Consider the following 20,595-nt stretch of genomic DNA (forward strand, 5'->3'; position numbering starts at 1 on the left):
TTACCTCAGTATTCAGTGTCCACATTTGTTAGTTCACTAGAGAAATCAACTCTTTCACTTAATATATGCACTATATCAGCCTATATATTCATTATATTCTACTGAACCTGTTAGTGATGTCTGGATTATTTAATGTGTATTAAAATAAATCTGTCATGAAAATGACTGACACTGTGTATGAATATAAATGATTATATTTCAACAACGAATTGGAGAAAAAAACTATTTATAATTAGATTTAGAAGTTAATGCAAAAAACTGCCTTATGTGAAGCTTATGAGTGTTGATTATTATATCTAAAAAATAAATAGCAACTGAATTTAGGCTAATAGTATGGGCTCTGTTGTTAACTTTTAATATTATAGCCATGCGTAAGTAAGGGCTCCCTATATAGTTTACAGCATTATCTTTTAAAAACTTTTAATTATAATTGAATTTATTTAAGGACAGACACATTTTTTTCAGTAAACCACTGTTGAATAAAATAAAAAAAAATTGTAAAACTGCTGTACTGTCAGTTTTGTGTACTGTTTCACCCCTAATATATTATACAGCATGTATATATATATATATAAATGAATATAAATTAATATATAAATGAAAGGCGTAATCAATAATTCAGTGAATGCTATACATGGTGTATATACTATATATATATATATATATATATATATATATATATATATATATATATATATATATATATATATATATATATATATATATATATATATATATATATAGTATATACACCATGTATAGCATTCACTGAATTATTGATTACGCCTTTCATTTACATCTGGAAGAGAATTACATACATCTACTTTGCAGAATATATATTTGCTGGCCATGCCTCATGGGAAAAATAGGAAAAAAAATGAATGTTGAATCCATGTTTGTCAAGCTCCTGTCTCAACGTCTCCACAGGCCTCTTCCTTTGTGCCTAGTGGTGATGTTCTGGACCACCATGTCAACAATGCTCTTGTTCCATTGGAAATAAACTGAATGTTCCCAAACTTTAATTCTGAAAAATGTTTGGACACTTACAGTTTTTCAAGAGGACTACAAATGTGCACTATCAAGAAACATGGTCCAATACTTATAAATATTCAAGATTCAAGAGTTTTATTTGTCACATACACAGTTATATACACAATATACAACTGGCAGTGAAATGTAAACAGGTCCGCTCCATGGACAGTGCAAATAACAGTTACAAGAAATTAAAATAGAAATAGAATAAAATTAGAATAAAAAGTATTAACATAAGTAGAATTATAAATAAATCAAGTAAAGATAAAAATAGGAAATAAGATAAAATAAAAATATAAAAAATATGTGGATATGATAAGTGAGATAAACTGTAGACTTAAAAATAAGTGGTTAACATAAAATATATATATATGTATATATAAAGAAGTATAATGTGCAAGGTTTATTACAGGTTGTTACACAGTAACAATAGGAAAGTAAAGTGCAGTGCAATTGCAGTATGTGGATGTTAATGTTAAAAAACCGTATGTTTATGCGTGTGCGGGGTGAAGTGAAGTCACGTGACTGAGTTCAAATATAGATGTAGATTGACAGTAACTCTTTAGATCTGTTTCCCAGCTTCTCTAAAGGAGAGGCTTTGATTTCTTACATGATCAATTAGGGTAACTCTGATTTCATTTGAAATTCATCATATTATGATATACTATAATCAAGCACTATTTAACCCTTAGGACCCTAAGGCTATTTTGTGGCAGAAGAAGTTTTGACAAGTTCTGACATTTGTGTATTTTTTTCAGTTGCTTTAAAGCATATTAATGGCTAAAGTCTGATTACACTGTATTCAGCACAAACAGGGCTACAGTAATATGTGAGCAGCATTTACATAAAAGTTTGTAGTTTTGAGAAAATAATGTTTATGCATAGTTTTTGAAAAAACTAAAATGTTAAGTCTCTGAAATAAGGCCATCTAACACACTTTAAACATTTGTTCACAAGGCTTTTCAGAACGGGATGTTGTTGCCTCAAGTTTTTTTTTTCAAAATAATGTAAAAATAATTTTGATCACTCATTCAGACAAAACAATATAGTCATTTAACTTTTGTAAGACACTTATTGTCAGAATGGCTGTATGCGGGGAGGGTGTGGATCACATGAATAATGCAGTGATTCACACCTGAGGCGTCAACAACCCCCCCCCCCCCCCCCGAATATCAATGAGGAATGTGACAGAGGGAACTATAATGAATGTGAGGAGACTTCATGATTGAATGTATTGTTTGTAGCTTATTAACAAAATCACGTTTAATTTAAAAGAAGTAATCTGACAACACATTTTCAAAGTCTAAAAGACTTTAGACCTACCTTGTTTTTTAATAGTCTCTTCTGCTCACCAAGGCTGGATTTATTTGATCAAAAATAGTAAAAACAGTAATATTGTGAAATATTTTTTTCAATAAATTTTTTTTTGTTCTATGTGAATACATGGTAAAGTGTAATTTATTCCTGTGATGTCAAAGCTGCATTTATAATCATTACTCTAGTCTTCAGTGTCACATGACCCTTTACAAATCATTCTAATCTGATGATTTGATATGCTCAACAAACATTTCTTATCATTATGAATGTTGAAAACAGTTGTGTATTTTTTTCAGGATTCTTTGATAAATCAAAGATTTAACCCTTAAAGACCTAGAACATTTTTGGGGCGCCTGACTTGCCTGTACTTTTCTTAGTTTTTCTTGTCAAAAATGTGGTGTTTTTACTGTGAACTCAAACAGAACTTCATGAAGTTAGACTTGGTCTACATGTAACAATCCCTCAGCAAGTTATAACATGTATTATAATTAGTGGTGGGCATAGATTAATTTTTTTAATCTAGATTAATCTCACTGTAATCTTGGAATTAATCGAGATTAAAATGGCTCATTTGAATTCTGCCGAAGGGATTCAGAATATGTGTGCTCGTAAGTGATCGTTTGTCTTTTTGTAGTTTGAATAATAAATAACTTCTGTCCCTTCAAGACCTGACGCACGCATGGATCCCAAACACTGTTCCTGTGAGCTGGTTACAACTGTGGTTACGTTAAAACTCACCAATATGGGCATTGAGACATTTTTGAGTGTATTTGACCATTAATAAGATGGAAAAATGATCTTATTTTTGCACTTGTTTGTCAGAGGCGGCATGTGTGTGTGCGCTTCAGATGCGAGCACGAAATCTGCGGGAATTAGTAGAATTAACGTTAAGTGCAAAAATTCAGACCAGTCACACCAATACTAACATGTTGTCATGAGGAAAAATCCAGCAGAACACGCGTTCGCAATGTTCAGAGGGTTAACGGGACTGAATGAGAGGAGGCGGGTGCGTGTCAACTCACTGTTGGTCGGAGAGGAGAGGAGAGCGCAGCTGAAATCGATACTGTAGAAAATGAGTATTGTATCGTTTCAGATATTTCAGTATCGATACATAGCAAAATATGGATATTTTTGACAACACTAGTAGGCATACACACAGGATCGAAGACTCTTTCTCTCGCTCCCTACAGTGCAATTCGGCTAGGTTTACATCCACGCTAAAATATCAAGGTGAAAGTCATCATAGCTTGCGTAGTACAGATCCAGCTCCCAACCCAACTTTAAGAATAGATTAACTAGATTTAATATTTTTTTTATCGCCCGATAAGAGTCTCACGTTAACGCAGCACATTAACGCCGATAACGGCCCACCACTAATTATAATATTATTAATGATATTAACTAATATAATATAAACTAATGATCAACAATCGTTTCTGTTTGGCTCAGGGGAACAGCCCACATGCGTTTCCTTAAAGCTACACTGTGTAATTTTTTTAGTTAATTATTAGCTAAAAACACTTAGTTCTTTCTAAAATATATGTGCTCATTAATGTATATTTTCTTCTTTCAAGTAATAAAGTATTCTCGTAAGTTTATAATATGCCATTGAAAATACATACGGTAATGGGTTCGAATGCTGGTCGCCATGTTGCCCCTCCATCTTGAAAGTACATCAGCCAAAGAGGGACATACCCGTGAATTCAAGCTTCGCCTTTCTTTTTTTTTTTCTTTTTTTTTTAACACTCGATGGCACCGTGTCGAATGTGGACGAGGTCGAAATGGAAGCCATATATAAATTTTGGACTAAATCGGCCACCGTAGGAGTTAAAACGAAATCGGAATTGAGAGGAAGAGAAACGTCTCGGGTTATGACTATAACCCTTGTTCCCCGAGAAGGGAACGAGACACTGCGTCGTCGAGTGACAACACTCTGGGAACGCCCACAGCGTTACGCATCTGAAGTATGAATGAAATCAAGCCAATCTGATTGGTGGTGCGTCGTGACATAGTAGATGACGGCATACCCGGAAGATACAAAAAGGAAGCTGATGCAAACACACACTAGCTCTTTTGCGATGAAGCAAGCGCTCTAGCCGTGATAGGTGTGGCGACGAGACGCAGTGTCTCGTTCCCTTCTCGGGGAACAAGGGTTATAGTCATAACCCAAGACGTTCCCCTTCGAGGGAACTCGGACTGCGTCGTCGAGTGACAACACTCTGGGAACGTTAATACCCACTAGGCCACACCGAAATCACCCCACATCCCAGTGTGAAGCTGGAACCCCAGGCACACTTAGGACGCAAGCACTCGAGCACCAGGCGTCACCGGGAGGTGCAGACTGTTAAATCTTATGAAGGTGTGCGGGGTGGCCTACCCGGCCGCCTCGCATACCTCTTGAAGCGAGACGCCAGAAAGGAGGGCCACTGAGGAAGCCATGCTCCTGGTGGAATGGGCCCTCACGGCCATGGGTGAAGGCAAATTGCGCACCCTATAAGCCGTGGCTATAGCCTGGACAATCCAATTACTGATCGTCTGCATTGACGCAGGCAGCCCCTTCTTGGGTGAGCCAAAGCACACCAACAATTGGTCTGACCTTCTCCAATGGGAAGACTTCTCCAAATAAATACTCAGAGCTCTGACCGGGCAGAGCAGATGAAGTCTCCCCTCTTCCGCCGTCAGGTGGGGAGGGGGATGGAAAGACTGAAGAACCAGAGACCGGGCTCCCTGAGATGGAACCTTGGGAATGTAGCCCGGTCTAGGGTGAAGGATGGCCCTCACTCTGCCGGGGGCAAACTCCAGGCAGGTTGGCGTGACCGCCAAGGCCTGGAGATCTCCCACTCTCCTCAGAGAGGTAATGGCGAGGAGAAAGGCCACCTTCAGCGTCAGGTTCTTCAGCTCAGCCAGCTCCAGTGGCTCGAAGGGGGCCTCAGCCAGCCCTTCAAGAACCACCGCCAGGTCCCAGGTTGGGACTCTGGAGCGAGCCGCAGGCCTCATCCTCCGCGCCCCACGGAGGAACTGTACAACCAGGTGGTGCTTCCCCAAGGGTCCATCACCTAGAGGTGCGTGGAAAGCCCCAAGGGCAGCCACGTACACCTTCAGGGTGGACGGGGTAAGACCAGAGGAGAAGCGATCTTGGAGGAACTCCAGCACTGAAGCCACTGGGCAGTTAACTGAATCCACCTCACACTCTCTACACCAAGTGGAAAATACGTTCCACTTGAGGCTGTACAGTCTCCTGGTAGAAGGAGCCCTGGAGCTGAGTAAGGTCTCGACCACCTCTGCTGACAGGCCCGCCTCTAGGTACCGAGCCCCCTCAGGGGCCAGACCCAGAGGCTCCATAACTCTGGCCGGGGGTGAAATATTGTGCCCCCTGCCTGAGAGAGCAGATCCCTTCTCAGAGGGATCCGCCACGGAGAGCCGTCTAGTAGAGCTATGATGTCCGAGAACCATACTCGAGTGGGCCACCGGGGTGCTACTAAGAGCAGGCTGATGCCCTCCCAGCGGACCCGCTCCAGAACTCTAACATAACATAGCTAACATAATTTATTTTGTAGCCTTTGGTATGCTTTGCACAACAAAAAGTTAATTGTTCTGGTAAATCGCGAGTTTCGGTCTGAATTGTTTCCGTTTTCTTGTTCTTGATTTGTTGTTCTTCTGTGTTTTAATAAATGTGTGTTATCAGAATCACCTTCATTCTTTCATTTGATTTGACATTATGGCTAAGGCAAATTGTCTTTAAAAGTAATAACCAGACAAGAGTTATTAGTCTGTGTTTATCTTAAACTGCCGCTTCAGTGCAGGAGCAAGAGTTGTGAGACAATGAGCACGATCTCATGAGACACTACAATTAGCTTGTATACTAATAATTCATTAATAAGGAATGTTTTCTTGTACAAAATTAAATATTTAAGTTAAATTCACAGTGTAAGACAAAAGGCTAACAATGTAAAGATCAATATTTGTGTATATTATTCTGATAACATACATTTATTAAAACACAGAAGAACAACAAATCAAGAACAAGAAAACAGGAACAATTCAGACCGAAACTCGCGATTTACCAGCACAATTAACTTTTTGTTGGGCAAAGCATAGGCTACAGAATAAATTATGTTATTGAAATATTGAGTAACGTAACGGAATACGTTACAAATTACATTTTTGGGCATGTATTCTTTAACGAAATACATTTTGAAAGTATCCTTCCCAACACATTTGAACATAGTAAATGAGTGAATGTCAAACCTCAGTATGTCCAGTTGACAGTGTGAACTCTTCAGTCCATCCGAAAGAAGCTTCACTCCTGAATCCTGCAGGTCATTGTTACTCAGGTCCAGCTCTCTCAGGACAGAGTTTGAGGATAAAACTGATGACAAACTCTCACAAGACTGAGCAGTGAGATTACATATGGAAAATCTGAACAAGAAAAACAGTAATTGTAGTGATTGAGTGATTTTTAGTAATTAACTTAATGGGAAACAAACATTGAAAGTATTTGAAACTCAAACCTCAGTATCTCCAGCTTACAGTTTCTCTTCAGTCCATCAGAAAGAAGCTTCACTCCAGAATCCTGCAGGTCATTGATACTCAGGTCCAGTTCTCTAAGGACAGAGTTTGGGGATTGTAGAGCTGAAGACAAACTCTCACAGGACTGAGCAGTGAGCTTACATCCACATAGCCTGTGTAGAGAACAAAACAAACAGAGATATCAATGTGTTTATTAGGTAGGGTTTATAATCTGGGGCCTGATGTATTAAAGTATAAAGAAATGTGCATATGTAATTTTCCACGCACATATCGGGGTTTATAAAAAAAAAATTAGGCGGAAACTAGTGCACACCTTACGGACACTCTAGACCGTGCGTACGCACTATTACTGGAGTGAGTGAAAAAAATGAAGTACACTGAACGATTTAAACTCTGTTTTACATCTGATATACACATTTAGATTAACACTAGAACTGCCACGGGGTAAAATTTACCCATGGCTCTTTTTCAAATGTACATGACAGATTTTCAATAAAATATCCAAGGCTCCCAGTCATTGACTTTTACTAAAATTGTGTTATTTACAATCCCCTGTTGTTAAAAATGGTTTACATAAACTAGAATAAAAAATGGGCATTTATACCTATAAGTGCCAGCGGGTCAAATTTACCCCTATATTATTCCTTTAAATTTGCGCTGTATTTGAGCAACGTGACGGCTTACTGTAAATGGTCACACAACACACAATCAAATGAAGATGTTTTAGCCTATTTATAAATGTTCAAACTTTGGATTAATTATACATTTTTGCTTTATATTTTTTTATTGTGTATTGTTTGCTGCTGTGTTGCTATTTATTCAAGTCTGCCCGTTTCCTGAAAAACAATATTTCCTATCTATGATGTAATGAATAAAACAATTAGCATGATATTGGTTTTGTTCTCTTATTCAAATGATAAATGATATAACTAAACAATTTAATAATTACTTAGGTGAAAATGTGCGCTTGAATTTGTCGTTGCACATGTACATGCATCGTATGTCATCCTTTGTTATAAATCCTATGCAGCGGTGTATTATTATTGCTCTTTATTGTCTATTTAGGGTATTTTAGTCATTTAAATAACATGGGTTATCTTTATGTAATTAACCACATTTTATTATAATATTAAACCACCCAAATATTTATTTATTTCCTTCTAATTCGCGTTGTAATTGCAGGCTGATTTAGCTTCGATATTCAGCAAAAAGTGATTAGTGTAGCCTGCTTAAAATAGCATAAAACAACAGAACAAAAACATAGTTGATGTTTAAAAATAATAATTTCATGACTCTATACATTACTTTGTGAAGACAGTGGCATAATACAGTGACATATTATGTTTTTAGCCACATCAAAACTGCATGGGTCAACTGCAAATCATCTGCATGGGTCAATTTTACCCGCTGGCGGTTTTAGGTATACAGCGTCCTCTGGAGGTTCTAGTGTTAAATATGCCACACTCATTAATGAAGTTAAGCTCTTGAATCTTGAATCTAAGCACAGAAATGACATGAAATCATTATCCAGAAGTAAAAAAATTTTTATATTAATTTAAATGAAAACTTTTGTAGTGGATGAGCTGCCTTTAAACATAGCATGCCACAGGAAGTGTTCAATGTTTTAACTAGAAATGAGTGATTGGTGCGTGATAATTCTGCTTTAAATTGTGTTCTAAATAGCAAAACTTGTGTTCTGAGAAAATATTTTCATACAAATAATGATCAGTAATGTACACTTGACTCTAAGCAGATGGCTTAGCAACAAAGACGGTATAATGAGCGACACGTAGAACTCGCTCAGTGATCGAACGGTCCATTGGCCGGTTTGAATAAGTCACAGTCCTGATGACACAGTCCTGTACAATCTCTGCTGTTGATATCATGCACAGACAGTAGCCCAATGATAACCAGTTTCATGGTCTTCCCAGTATTATGAAAAATACCATTGTATTTTAAGGATAGAGTTTGAAAAGAACTGAGTCAGACAATTATTTACATAATTGTATAATTTACATAATTGTCTATTTGTTTCCATTAAAAATGTATAGGCTAAACATCCTAAAATATAGGATGTTTTGATTTGTTTAAAGCAATTAAATACTATTTGGCCAGTGGAAAAGACTCAGAATAACTCTTCTCAGAAAACCTTCTCTGAAATGTAGTGTATACAATTTTAATTTATTTATTCTAAAACAAGACACGGATACTGAATGAATTTTTAGGAATGTAATGTGATGGTACATAGCTGTCATGGTTGGTCTTGGGTTTTTTGTCATGTTCATGTTTCATGCCTTTTATTTTAGTTTATTCACAGTCATGGATCATGTTTGTCCTGTGATTTCCCTTGCTCTCATGTCATGTGCTTCCCTTGGTTCATGTGTTATGCTCTCATTAGGCTTCAGCAGTACTGCTGTTATATTGCAGTAAAACTACAAAAAAAAACTGCATTTCTCTACATGAATAAAAACTGCAGTATTTTTTTGTAAGGGTAGCATCAAGCTACATAACACTATATAAAGATTAAAATTACACATTCACTCAAAATGTCATTTTAGACCACCATCATTTGTATTAGCTTCCTGTCGCGATATAATGGGGATTTCATTCATATGGTGATGTTAAACCATGTTATATTTAGCATTTTATATGGAGCTCATCGCTACACCTGCTTAGCATTTATAATGTAAACATCCATTATTGATATAAAATAGCAGAAAAAACATGAAAAATCACACAAAAACCTTATGCCATAGTTATTGTGTGTTTATTAGCTTCTTAGTTCACACATAGAAATGTAGAATTGGTTCGTTCTTCACAGAGACAGAATGAGGAAGTGTAAACACAGAGGAGCGTCATGCAGAGGGCATGATTGAGCACGTAAAATGATTGACAGCTAGAGAGCAAATGGGCGCATGAAGACTCATATCTGACGCAAATAAGGAAGAGGAGAGACAGAGAGAGCTCTGTACATGTTTCAGCTGTATGGAGATCGGATATTTCAGTGAGAAAATAAATCAATATTTCTACAGATGTGCACTTTTGAACTAAGAGCTGACCTGAAATCTGTTATTTGCGAGCTGTGTGGACACAACGTAACCGCAGCAGACGAGAGAGAATTAATTTGCATGTGATATTCCATTCAAAACATCTTGCATTACAGATTGGTTACTTTTCACTCCTGACATAAAGTAATAAATTTATGTCACTGCAGCCCAGTTTTATCATAAACACTGGTCAAATATCAAAGCTGGAGTCTTTAATCTGTCTAATGATACTGAGTTTGTCCAGATAAAGTAAGAGTGTGATGTTTTAATGAGTAGTGAATGTTGAACAATAGTAATCTGGGGCCGTCTGCGATCTTTGACTGCAAAGGAGTTAAACAGTATGTGTTAACAAAAAATATAGGCCTAAAGAACAAAAGCATTATAAGCAAGCAGCACGAACGGGGAAAACGCTAATAAAGCAGAGCACACCAGTTATAATGCAGAACGTACATATACACTTGAGTCGGTATATCTAGTTATTGTGTTTATATTGTTTCATATGTTCATGTTGAGAAAAACGATAATATCATGTGGTTGATATTATTTTTGGGTGAGAAAATGAAAAACAACAAAAAATATAGGCCTAAAGAACAAAAGCATTATAAGCAAGCAGCACGAGTGGGGAAAAACGCTAATAAAGCAGAGCATGCCAGTTATAATGACACAAAGATAACCATGTTATGCAAAGTTTCTAACGGCACTTTGTGTTTTCTGTTTTTAAACTTTTGACCAAACTTAAAGGAAGCATATGTCTCGAGATAATTTTGCTATCATATAAGTTGTCTAGCTCTCAGTCATGAATGCAGTGATGGACAGCTGTCTTTCCTCGTTCACCTGGTGTTTGGATTTCATGTGGTTTCTCATTGTGGTGGTAATATTACGATAGCTCAGTTTCAATAATTAATTTTCATCAATTTTCATTCAAGTAATTCCAAACACCGCAAAGTAGACGACGACATTATGTGACCAAACACAATCAACTTAACACGCTCCACAGCTCCACCCAGTGGATTAAGTTATGACTGCGAGTTTTAGAGGGATTTATCATGGATTCACTGCATTTACGGCCAGCAAAGCAACGTAGTAAAAATTAAATAGTATTTTTATTTTTTGAATATTGAATATTCGACTATTCATGCACACTCCTAATGCAAACACCGTGCGAGCATCACTACGGGAAGCAGAAAGTGTCCAACTTCACGTCTCCGTTTTCATCTTCTCCCAACCTGCACGCAGTGGTGTAAAGTAACAAATTACAAATACTCTCGTTACTGTAATTAAGTTGTTTTTCTCAGGAATTGTACTTTATTAAGTCGTTTTAAAACAGTGTACTTTTACTTGAGTACATTTTAAGTGCTGTATCGGTACTTTTACTGTGCTATTTTCCCTAAACCTGCCGTCAATACATTATGTCTATTTTTTTCTTATCAACGTGATTGGCTAAGATGAATAATCAGTCCTGTGACTTCAGTCAAATCAATGATAGCATCCAGCCTAGAGTGAGAGGCACGCGCACTTTATGAAAGGGGATTCTTGCTGGTTGCTGTATGATGACTGAAATCGTGAAATTGCCTTAAACAATTCCTAAAAATAAACTGCAGAATATTACATTTTCTAATACATGCACAAATGGTCCGTATTCTGTTAGCGTATTGAGCTCGCGGTGCCATCTGCTGGAAACACTGAAAATTTAGCTTGATTGTTTGCCAGGCTTCAGTGCATTAGGCATTAACTGATCGTCACTGCTAGATTTATGTCCCTTACATCGATTTCGCCCAGCATGTAAACGCATTAACCTTTTAACCGCTTTCTGTATTTAAATCAGGTTTCTTTTTTTTAATTGCAAGCAAAAATAATCAGTTGTGAATAATGATTCTGATTTCTGAAGTGTATTCATTTTACAGAGAAAACATCCATTGAAATTAAAGCAGTACATGCATCTTGAAAAGAAAGTTTTTTAACGTAAAATTGTTAATTTACAACTCTTTGCAACCTTTTTTAATTAACCACAAGAAAACCTCTACAGAATGGTTGTTATAAATGTTACCAGATTATTGGTTGCTTTCTCAAATATTCCATGGCTGTATTTTTAGCGCTAACAGTCAAAAATAAAACTTGGAGAAATACTGAAATACTGTTGGTGATCTCTTGTTTTTTGTTCTTACTTAGAAACATCCATAAAAGTGTAAGCTACATTTTTAATTTGCAGGGTATAAGGTGGAATAACATTCATAGCATAATACTCACTACTATACTCACTAACTGCTCTTGAGTACTTTTAAAAGGGCTACTTTTTACTCCTACTTTGAGTAGTATTTAGGACAGGTACTTTTACTCTACTTGCACTACATTTTTTGACAAGTAACAGTACTTTTACTTGAGTATGCTTTTTCAGTACTCTTTCCACCACTGCCTGCACCTGTTTGTCTTGTCATATGATACTCTGCTCTGTTTGTCATTGAATCATTGTTTAATTGTTCACAGGTGTCCCTTGTTTGCTCATTAGTCTTGTGTGTATAAATAGGCTTCATGTTTCTAAAGTCTCTTGTCTAGCAGTGTTTGTGTTATTCTACTGTTGGTCAATTTATGCATTTCAGTCAAGCCAAGATCACTGCACATGGGTTCAAATGAACTTGCCTTCAGTGGACATACTGATGTAGTCATATTTCCCTAATGTCTTAAATATGGCATCACAACGTGGATGGGAATGTGCATGGAAATGATATGCAGATGATGTTATGCATAGTAAAACTAGGTGTTGTAAGCTCCATAGTCAAGTCACCTTTATTTATATAGTGCTTTTTACAATGTAGATTGTTTAAAATAATTTGATTCGGCTGTACAGCCGCTCTGGAGAAAACAGTGACGTCATCAGTTAAGTTCAATTATCATACAGTGACAATGTGGGCAGATCAGTAAAATAGTTGTGTTCCCAACTAAGCAAACCAAAGGGAAGAGGTGACGGTGGCAAGGAACCAAAACTCCATCTGGTGGCAGGATGGACAAAAAAAAACCTTGGGAGAAACCAGGCTCAGTCGCGGTGCCAGTTCTCCTCTGGCCAACAAACGGGTTCAGGCAACATTACAGGTCAGCCACATAGGGTTATTTCAGGGAGGAGACGGGATGGAGATGCATGTAAGCACAATCTGTTTTTTCATAAAGGGAATTTTGCACAGGTTCTGGTGTACGCATGGTTTTATAAATCTGAAAACTTTTGTACAAACGCAAAATCTAGCTTTTGTGCTTACGCACACTTTTAGGATGAAATCTATGGAAAATGTTATACATGAGGCCCCTGGACTGCATGTTTGTGCTAAATAGGGTTTGGCGATGTCTCCTAAATTGGCAGTTGACAATGTTTACAGTAAAACATCGTGATGGACGATGATATCGTCGTTTTTTTAAAAATAAAAATATATAATTTACTATATCGGTATTTTACTATCTCTTTACATAAATACTATTTTCTACTTAAAAACTATATCATTTCGTTATTTTACTAACCCAAATAATGACTCATCCGCGCTAGGTTGCACGTGAGGGAAAAAAGTCGCTTCCTTCCACTTAAGAAGAGTTGTGCACTTTTTTTATTTTAATATATCTCTTTACATAAATACTATTTTCTACTTCAAAACTATAATTTCGTTATAAACCCAGTGTTTTGTATGTTAATGCTGTTTTACGTGAATAATACCACGGGAGTGAAGCACAAAGCTTTGTTTACAAAGGAAATAAATTCACAGATAAATGTTACATCGCAGCCATTCTATTTAGCGATTTCTGTGAATTTTAACAATAGGCCTAACGTTAGTCCATTTTATCCCACTGGACATGGACATATATCTCGTTTCTTTTCTCAAATCTTCACTCACGTCGCACCCGTTTTCACAGGGAATTATAAATGTTTCTTCCTTTCGCTTGTTTATAATTAAGTCTAATATACCCATTAACGTCCTTTACTGTGGGAAAGTAGAAAAACACTGTAAGACGAATAGGCTACCTTTTTACTTCAACATTTATTTAACACAGTTTGTGCTTGTTATTAGACTTGGTAAGGCACGTTAAGTTTATTTGAATAGCGCATTACACACACACACACACACACACACACACACACACACACACAGGCGATTTTACTTTCGCTTTCTCTGGCAGTGTATAATCAAACATAGCTTAAATGTCTTGATGATATCGTCCATCGGCACAACCCTAGTGCGAAATACAGTGTAATCAGACTTTAGCCATAAAATGTTATGAGGAACTGTGTCAGGGCATGTCAAAACATCTCAGAGGCCACAAAAAAGCCTCAGGGTCAACTCCTGAGGGTTAAGTTCATAACTCATCTATGCCAGTGTTTCCCCTACCATTGTTTTGGGGGGGGCAGCCCGCCTGAAAGAATGACAAAAAATATTCGTCATTAAGGTCGACAATAACAGCCCGATGGTCCGGTGCCAGTGTGGAAGACACTCTGGCCAGTTGCCGCAACTGTCACGTGCCAGTGGTGCATCTTCACGGAAGTTGATAATTTGCACATTTTTTAGCCATGCCAATTTAAAGATTCAAGCGCACATAGACGAGAAAGTGTCTCTTGGTTTGGTACTCATGAAGCGCACCAAAACACATCCTAAGCGCCCACGCATCTCACAGCGTGCACAAATTCACACAAAATGATGTGTACAAAATGCCTATCTTGTCAAGTATCATCCTAAACATAGTCGATTATGTCTTAAGTAAACGTAAACATGAAATTTGCCAGTCACTGCCAGAGTTTTTGGTCATTTTCACAAGTTTCATGGCCCACAGAGCCTCTGTTTTATTCTAGCTTCATGCAGTCTTTTTTTAATCAACACTTGAAATGTTGCAAGTTTCATGAAAAAGCAACATTTTGAGCATAAGGCGGAGAAAATCACATTTTTGTAAAAGACTGACGTTACGTCCGGATGTGATTCAGAACGATGATCAAACACAGATGGAGTAGATCGAGCTCAGCAACACCCCCAAAGCTTCCCAGCCCTATAGCTCGTCCTGGGTCGATATTTCATTTAGTAACATTAGGCAGTTTTGATTTATAGGCTTCCTAATGTTGATGATCGCATTATTTTACACATGCACCTGCTGAGATAAGATATTGGTAATTTCTGCTTCGTCTTTTGGAGATGCGTAATAGCGTCAATGGCTATATAAATATCAAGATAACAAAAGACAAATAAATCACTAACTGCTCTTGACTGAATAACTTTTAATAAGGGTTAGTCTATTTTATTTTATTTTATTTATTACTTTTTTGATGTGGGGCCAGTGAAAATTTTGGCAGGGCAAGTACAAATTTGAACCAGTAGAAAACATCCTTAGTATTGAGCCCTGATATATTCCAAAAAACGTACATGCAAGCTCCATGTAGTAACTTAAAAAAAATGTTGAAGAGGAACAGAGAAGGTGACAATCCTAAACAGTTTTTTTTCTTAAAAGCAACAAAATCCAGAGAAACAAATCAAGCAAAGCCAGCCTCTGTTGTGTTGCAAATAGTTGTGTGATGTGTAAATAAATGTAGTTTATATTTATTTACCAAATTTATGTGCACTCTTGCCATTTCAGCTCACTCTAGAAATGCGCCGATGCAAACAACTGCCTACTGCGCGCCGCGTCTATGACTACACCACGTATCCATAACACGCCCACTCCGCGACACTGGTAGTTTCGGGAGGTCAAATGCACAAGGAAAGGGAATATGTTTTAAAATTGTAATTATGACATGAAACAATGTTCATTGAAACAAACCGTTAATGAGAATCACTTAATGAAAATCGGAAATTTGGGAAAGATTTCATTGGAAATAATTGGAATTGGAAAAGTAATAGAGGTGTGAGTCTTCACTTGCCTCACAATTCGATTACAATTCAGAGGGTAATGATTTGATTATAAAGCGATTCATGATGCATCTTTTGCTCCAATTTTTTTATTAATAATAATTAACATATTAATAAATAACAATATAGTTATTTTTACAATTTTATCTCTATTATTAAAATTCACGCACAGCTGCACGGGCATTCATTATGGTGTGGAGCAGAGTGAGCAGTTTCAATTAAGTCCTATGGAAGACAAGTTTCCATAGGAATTAACTGAAAATGCTTGCTCAGCTCCACGCCATTGGACACATTTTGTGTGCATTTTACTTTCGCTTTCAAATTAGCTGCAATTGCTTGAATGGTGGGTTCATTATTATTCTGAATTTAAAGAAACAATAACTAGAAAAACAAAACTAATCCTTTGCAGGTTATTAGCATTAGGTTTGAATCCACCTCTCCTTGAACTGTCACCTTATCGTGGTGGAGAGGTTTGAGTACCCGAATGATCCTGGGAGCTATGTTGTCTGGGGCTGGTCTCCCAAGGCAAACAGGTCCTTGGTGACGGGCCAGACCAAGAACAGTTCACAAACCCTTATGACCACAATCAGACCAAGGACCGTGACGTCGCCCGGCATGGCGCAGCCGGGGCCCCACCCTGGAGCCAGGCCCGGGGTTGGGGCTCGTATGCGAGCGCCTGGTGGCCGGGCCTCCCCCCATGGGGTCCGGCCGGGCTCAGCCCGAAGGAGTGACGTGGGGCCGCCCTCCTGTGGGCTCACCACCTGCAGGAGGGAGCGTAAGGGGCCGGTGCTTTGTGAATCGGGCAGCAGTCGAGGGCGAGGCCCCCGACGACCCGATCTCTGGACACGGAATCTGCCCAAGATACCTGGACAGGTATCTTGGGGTCTTGTTCACGAGTGAGGGAAGGATGGAACGGGAGATTGACAGACGGATCGGTGCAGCTTCTGCAGTAATGCGGTCGATGTACCGGTCTGTCGTGGTGAAGAAGGAGCTGAGCTGCAAGGCAAAGCTCTCGATTTACCGGTCAATCTACGTTCCTACCCTCACCTATGGTCATGAGCTGTGGGTCATGACCGAAAGGACAAGATCCCGGATACAGGCGGCCGAAATGAGCTTTCTCCGTAGGGTGGCTGGGCGCTCCCTTAGAGATAGGGTGAGGAGCTCGGTCACTCGGGAGGAACTCGGAGTAGAGCCGCTGCTCCTCCACATCGAGAGGAGCCAGCTGAGGTGGCTCGGGCATCTATATCGGATGCCTCCTGGACGCCTGCCCAGGGAGGTGTTCCAGGCACGTCCCACCGGGAGGAGGCCCCGGGGAAGACCTAGGACACGCTGGAGGGACTATGTCTCCCGGCTGGCCTGGGAACGCCTCAGGGTTCCCCCGGAAGAGCTAGAGGAAGTGGCTAGGGAGAGGGAAGTCTGGGCGTCTCTGCTTAGACTGTTGCCCCCGCGACCCGGCCCCGGATAAGCGGAAGATGATGGATGGATGGATGGATGGATGGATGGTTTGAATCCAAACTTTTACATTTTGCTTTGAAACCAAATTTTCCGCCATCCTCTTGACAGTCAAAAGTGAAGGCGAAATGTGTGACGCGAGGAGAAATCTGACTCACACTGCATTGAACAGATGCTTTCAGTTTTTAATTGTAAAAAAGTGTCTGTTCTCCAACTGCTCTAAATTATTTTATATACGGTGCCGTGTTGGGCAAGTGATGTAACTGTACACTTTGTAAAAAAAAGTGTATGTGTACTGTACTCTAGGGTGACCAGACGCCCTCGTTTTCCGGGGACAGTCCCTGGTTTTTGGTGTTCTGTCCCCAACTGGAGCTGTCCCCGGAAATGTCCCCGTTTTACAACTAGTTAAAAAAACCAGCATATACATTAAAGTAATACTGTTTGTCTGTGCTTTATAACAGGGCCTCAACAGGTGCGGGATTGTTTTGTACCCAAAAGTTCCGCAGTCACAACGCAGTGATCATCCCACATTTGAACTATAAATATAAAAAAAATTAAACAATTACACTTGCAACAAATACATGTGCAGAATACACATACTTAAACACATGCTTAAAATAAGCCTAAAATGCAAAATAACAAGAGCAATTAAAGATAGTAAGAGTTATTTTCAAGCACAAATGTAACAAAACCTATGAAGTAAAAAAGTAATTTATACAGTATAAACTTGTGAAAATGAAAGTATTAAATACAATTATATTTGTTAAATAGTTTTATTTATTATCATATTTATGTTGTTTTATATTTGTAATGTGTTTTTGTTAAGTCATGTTATAATATTGTTTTGAACGGCTTGTGATTTAGAATGTTTACTATTAACTGTTTTCATTGTTTGATAGTTTTTTTGTTTTGTTTTTGCGGGTGCGGTGAATTGTATTAAAACCAGACCAAAAATCGTAATAATCAAACTAAATCATAATAATTATTAATGTTAATAATAATATAGGGAGCCCACAACAACAACGACAACAAAAAACATTCACAAATATATTGTCCCCGTTTTTAATTAATAGATAATCTGGTCACTTTAGTGTACTCCACTAGATTAACTGAGACTTGTTACAGCACTTGCATGCTGTTGCCCTTGTTTGTTTAGTTGCTTTTATTGCTTTCCTCATTTGTAAGTCACTTTGGAAAAAAACGTCTGCTAAATGATTAAATGTTAATGTAACTAACTTTAACATCAACCATGTCCACACTTTATTTTCTCATTTATGCATGTTCTTTTTGTCAGCCTTGTGTGCTTGGAGAAAATGCCACTCATACATCCATGCTACAATATAGACTGGGGAAAATATCTGCTAGTCAGTTATGAACAGTGTTGGGGAGTAACAGAATACATGTACCGGCGTTACGTATTCAGAATACAAATTATGAGTTACTGTATTCCGTTACAGTTTAAATAGTTGGTATTTAGAATACAGGTACATTGTTGAAATCAATGGATTACATTACGATACTTCTCTGTTTTACTCTCTAAATAAATTAAGACGACTCTATGCATTTCCCAGAACGCCCCAATATGAAAACGCACAATGCTTTGCTTGATCACAATGGAGTCGGAAGAGGAGCAGCGGGAGCTAGAGGTAGACAACAGAGAACAACAGAGCCAGGGCAAGAACGCGTTTATATCTTGGAAATTAAAACAGCATTTCACATTAAAGAAAGAGAATGGAGAACGAAATATAACTGTGCAGCGTCAGTGAAGAGCGGCTCTGTGATCAGTTATATAAATGCTGCGAGTTTAAAAACCATCACGCGTCAAAAATCTTCAACTAGTAAAACGAAGCGTTCATGAACCTGTTGTCCTACAAAGTACAACGTTTAATAACACGTTTTAACTCCCTTCATATAGTCAGTCGAGTGTTTGTGAGCTGATGTGGCTTCTTATCACAGAATGAATCAATAGCAGGGCTCCAGACTGCGACTAAAACGGTCGCATTTGTGACCAAAAATATTAATTTGCGAGTGATATTTTTTGCTGAGATCGCCATTGGTGACCAGTCTTGTTGTGTGTTGACGTAATAAAATGAGACGACGCGCAGCAAAGTTACAGGAAAAAATACGGAGCGTCAAAATACGCGTCAGAAACGGATGTCAAAACGGAAAATATGCTTTTTCAAAGCCCTCATCTCTATCAAGCAACAACACTGACGGCTGTGCCAGCCAGAGAGAGATAGAAAGCGACAGAGACGTGTCAATGAATGAATATCCAAGTACTCTACTTGTAAAAGTGCAGGAAGGCTGTGTGGACGCCAACTAATCAGTAACAATTCTCGTTTTTAATTGATACTGATACTTATTCTCAATATATTTTACTCTTATTAAACTTTTCTGTTACTGCCTTAACTTCACAGGAATAAGCAAAACGTATCACCGCCCTGCCCGACGGGCTATTTTAAATACTGAATAAAATTCCTTTCTTCCTTTGCATTGTTGGCTCTCTTAACTTGTTATCTGAAGGAAAAATAAGATCACGGATGTTTTTGATCATGCTTATAAGTTAAGCGGATGTATGTGTGTGCATGGATATTTTTGAGTGTGTTTGTGATGAGCGGATCATAACATTGTAAATAATTACGGGTGGATGAGAGATAAATAATTAATGTGTGGATATTATTAAAGACACGGAACTCTCATTTCACTGTAAAACGCAACGAACGTGCATCACTCTTTCACTTTCAAAACCAGCGTCTATTCAGGGAAAACAAATCAAGGATAAGATATGCTTAGAGCACCTCCTAGTGGACAGTATATATAACGCAAAGGAAAAATCCTACATGAGATATTGCTTAAAAATTTAACAGTTTTACCTAAAAAAATATACACTAACTTAATAGAAATGATTCTGATAAGAATTGTCCAACATAGTGATTGGAAATATCAACATGTTCAAAACTTTTTTCTTCAGGTTCTAATTTGCCAAATTTACCAAATTAACAAAAGGCAGGAAATAACGTAAAGTAAAATGTGGGAGCGTTTTAGTGAAGTAGTTTAACAAGACAAATCAAGTGTTGGGTAGCCTATGTGATGTGTAACAGCTGTGAAGCGCTCTATGTATATGACAATAAATTAATAAAGCCTATAGTGGAGAAAACTGTGAAAATCGCTCTGTGTGTGTGTGGTGTTGTTAAAATGTTAAGAGCCGCATAGATTTAAGTTGTTTCAGTTCTACACAGGCAAAAAAGACACAAAAAAAGATGTTTTACTTAACCTGTTGTCTTAATGAGAAAGAATGGAAGAAGCCAAAAATGAAATTCAGCACCGCCCATATAATTGCACATGAAAAA

At 38.0% G+C, this 20,595-nt stretch overlaps 1 protein-coding gene across 1 annotated transcript in view; it reads right to left on the bottom strand.

Moving 5' to 3' along the window:
• LOC307126582 (NACHT, LRR and PYD domains-containing protein 3-like) overlaps positions 1-20,595 on the bottom strand; it is an 81,930-nt gene that overhangs the window by 40,009 nt on the left and 21,326 nt on the right. Inside the window, exons 6-7 of the mRNA XM_079817178.1 lie at positions 6,861-7,031; positions 6,598-6,768 (exon numbers count right to left, since the gene is read on the bottom strand). Coding sequence (XP_079673304.1) covers positions 6,598-6,768; positions 6,861-7,031 — 342 coding nt within the window. The remainder of the gene's footprint in view (positions 1-6,597; positions 6,769-6,860; positions 7,032-20,595) is intronic.

Source organism: Gobio gobio, assembly GCF_949357685.1.
Source record: "Gobio gobio genome assembly, chromosome: 5".
NCBI lineage: Eukaryota > Metazoa > Chordata > Actinopteri > Cypriniformes > Gobionidae > Gobio > Gobio gobio.